This window comes from Stegastes partitus, unplaced genomic scaffold (genome assembly GCF_000690725.1).
Source record: "Stegastes partitus isolate 25-593 unplaced genomic scaffold, Stegastes_partitus-1.0.2 Scaffold439, whole genome shotgun sequence".
In the NCBI taxonomy this organism is placed as follows: Eukaryota; Metazoa; Chordata; class Actinopteri; family Pomacentridae; genus Stegastes; species Stegastes partitus.
The window spans coordinates 306069-309646 of NW_007578170.1; the positions used below are offsets into that span (position 1 = coordinate 306069).

Consider the following 3578-nt stretch of genomic DNA (forward strand, 5'->3'; position numbering starts at 1 on the left):
CGTTCGTACTTGCGTCCGGTGTGTCGGCACAGTTTGACCATCAGCTGATGAGCCTCTTCTTCGCTGTTCTGGCTGTTCCTCACGTAGGAGATGGGCTTCTGCAGGCCGTGCTTCTCCAGAACTTCTGCCACGCTGAGAACCACAAGAACACAGAATCACAAACAAAGACGAGTCAGACTGATGCTCCGGACCGTCAGCTGGATGTATCTCCACCAACTGGCTCCTCTGCTCTCTGGTTCTGATCCATCCTGCATCTATTTATTGATCCAGTAGGTTTTAGTTTCCTCTCAGTCTCTCTGAGGAAACACTGGCTGCAGTTCAACCTGGAAACTCACTGATTACTGTTTGTTTACTTCACAGAATCTGGTGTAAACAGTTTGTTTGTGGTGAGTTTGTAAATAAAAGAAGAAGAAATAAAGGGTTAAGATATGAATAAATGGTCAAATCCTGAGGAAAAAGGCAGAATTCTGAAAAAGGAAGTGAAGATTTTAAAAATAAAGAAAATAATTTACACATAAAATTAACAAATTTTGCATCTTCAGTGAGATTTTAAAAGAAAAAAATTGAATTATAAAGAAAAAAGGATGCAAACGTGACATAAAAAGTCAGAATAAGGAAATAACATCCAAAGAAACAAACAAAAAACGCAAAAAATAGCAAGTCAAAAATATATTTTATGACAAAAAGTGAAAACTCATGAAAGAAAATCAAACTTTGACTTCGTCTCAGATGTGTCAAAACTTTGTTTTTCCAGAATCTGATGCAAAATATTTTAAATAAAACACTTAGAATTCAGTGATTTAGAACAAATTTAAGCTCAGATTTGGTTCGTTATCCATGATGCATTCAAGGACCGTTAAGAAAGAAAGTTAAACATTTGTTCTGTTTCTGCAGGTTCTTGCTGGTAAACGGTGAAACGACGGGGCTCGTTTACAGACTTCCTTCCTTCCCTCCTTCAGGGCTTCAGAGGGTTAAACAAAGACGTCGATAGAAGCAGCTGCAGGTGGAAACGAGAAGAAAAGAAAACAGCAGCAGCAGAACCTAAATAAAACCTGCAGAGAGACGAGGACGCTCGGAGCCGTTCGTTATCCTGGCAGCTGGAAGTCGTTTGTGAGTCTCGGCGCAGACGGAGGAAGACGGAGCGGCGGCGTGATGGAGTGCGTGTCTGCTTGTGTGCGAGCCGAGGCCTTCATGCGACCGCCGGCGTGCCTCAGCGCTGAAGGATGATCGAGGCGGCCGAGTGTCGGCGGGTCGAGCTGCTACAGATGTTCTGCTGCAGCTCATTAGCATAGACGGCAGGTGTGGCGTTAACGGACACGAGCAGCGGAGGTTAGTGTGTCTGTGTGTTACCTGCACTGGACAAACACACCTGATAACCCCATCACTGACTAATGTACTACACATTTAGCCTGTTTGGTCAAATTACAGATAATATTCAGTAAAATCACACGAAAAAAAAAAAAAAATACAAAAACAAAAAAAAAAAAAAATAAAGACAATAACGTCCATATTAAACACTTCTGTTTGACAAAAAGTTTTGTTCTTTTGCAATGTGTGACTACAAAATTACAATATTTTAATTGTACTTTTAATCAGCAAGAAAAAAAATCCTTATTTTACACTTTTTTTTGTTTTTACAATTTCTTTTCTGTTTTTTTACAAAAGAAAAAAAAGTATGATAGGGAATAAAAAATGAGGATTTTTTTTTACACTGTGGTTTCACAAAATTTGACAGTTTTGTTAAATTATTGATAATAATTAATACCACAGAAAAATAATATTTTATATGTTGACTATTGAAAAAACAAAAATATATATAAATAGGCCATATAAAATTTATTGTTATTATTATTATTACATCGCTTGCCTGTACAACTACCATTTAAACAACTCGTAAAAATTAAATAATTTCAACATTAAAAAATCTTTTTTTTGTTTATTTTTAGATGCTTAATTAAAATGTGTGACCATAAAAATGTTTTAATATATAAATAAATAACACTATTTTCCACATCTGTGCCATTACTTTTCCTTTTTCTATTTGTACATTTAAAAAAAATTATTGTAATGTTACAGTCTTCCAGTGTGTTTAGTGTTTTTAATCTGCCCACCTCGGTGCCAGATTCCCATCATTTCATTGCAGTGTGTGTTTTTAAAGCTTGTTTATTTTTTACAGCGTGTGTTTTTACAGTCAGGATGTTTCCACTGCGAGTCTTTTTAAAGCCTGCTTATTCTCTCAGCCTGTGTTCTAATGCAGCAGCAGCAGTGTTTCTCCTGCAGCTGCTCGGAGACTCTTTCCACTTTCAGCCTGATTCATCAGAGGATGAGTCACGAAGCTTCAGCTCTGGAAGCGCTCGACTCTCCCCGAGGTGTGTTTGGGTGTAAATATTCGTCTAAAGGACACACTGCTGCTGCTGCTGCTTCCTCCTCGTCTTCATCTACATTCCCTGCAGCCTTCATCCTCCCTCCTCCTCCTCCTCACTGTTTGGAAGTTCACCCCGAGGAGAGCAGGAGGTGTTTTAACCTGAAACAGAGAAAGCGCCCGAGGTGCTTTAAACACTGCAGCGATTCTCTGATATCCAGAGAGAGTCTGAGCTGACCGAGCAGCTGCTGCTGCTGCTGCATGGAGGACTAACGGAGGAGCTGGACACGTCGGGAAACTGGTCCTGGACGCTCCAGCAGGGACAACAGAGCAAATCCAGTAAATCCTTGACATGTTCAAGTGACAAAAACTGTCAATTCAGGCTGAAAAAGCAGCAACTCCTCACATGTCAAACACTGGAACTAGATGATGTTCAGGATCAGGTCTCTAAACCTGAATCTGCATGATTTAAAAAACACAAATCACCCAGATTAGACCGTTTATCGGCTCCAGAAACAGTAAAAACTCTTCAGATTTTCACTGTTCTGCTGCGATGTGACATTCTGCTGCAAAAAAAACAGCCAAACCTGCACCTAAAAATCACAATAGGCCACTAAAATTCTACAATTCTCTGAGCTGAATTGGTTAACTCAGCAAAAAATGAACAAAAGAAATGAGTGAAAGATGAAAAGCCAGCTGCCTGAGACGTCACATAAAGGATACAGACGGTAAATAAGCTAGCTCTGATAAATACATTATAATAATAGTGAAGAAGAAGAAGAAGAAGAAGAAGAAGGAGAAGAAAGTTGGGCTTAACGGTGGTTGCTGAAATTTGAACAAGTCTGGAATAAATATGCTAATTAGGCCACATCTGGTTTGTTGAAATGCAGCTGCTGATGTGTGAAACAGGAAATGACGCCTCCACTAATCACAATCTTGTTTCAACACGTGAAAATTCAGCCGTTGATTTATCTAATTTGGTTTAAAATGTCCTTGAACCGGTTTAAACGTCACTTCCATGAACCTAGATAAAGGCTCCTACCTGAGGTGTTTCTCCAGCTTGTCCACCTGATCGTGGAGGGAAGCAGTGACGTCCGTCTCTCGTCTGCAGTCAGAAAACACACAAAAACACACAAAACACGGGTTAATGTACTGTACGTTCATGTCATTACAACAGGTTTAAAGAGAGCAAAGTGGAGAATAGTTTTCATGAAAA

The 3578-nt window shown here is 39.4% G+C and overlaps 1 protein-coding gene across 1 annotated transcript in view; it reads right to left on the minus strand.

The window, feature by feature from the left end:
• Positions 1-3578, minus strand: part of nbas (NBAS subunit of NRZ tethering complex) — a 232923-nt gene that overhangs the window by 144068 nt on the left and 85277 nt on the right. Inside the window, exons 25-26 of the mRNA XM_008286182.1 lie at positions 3405-3467; positions 10-132 (exon numbers count right to left, since the gene is read on the minus strand). Coding sequence (XP_008284404.1) covers positions 10-132; positions 3405-3467 — 186 coding nt within the window. The remainder of the gene's footprint in view (positions 1-9; positions 133-3404; positions 3468-3578) is intronic.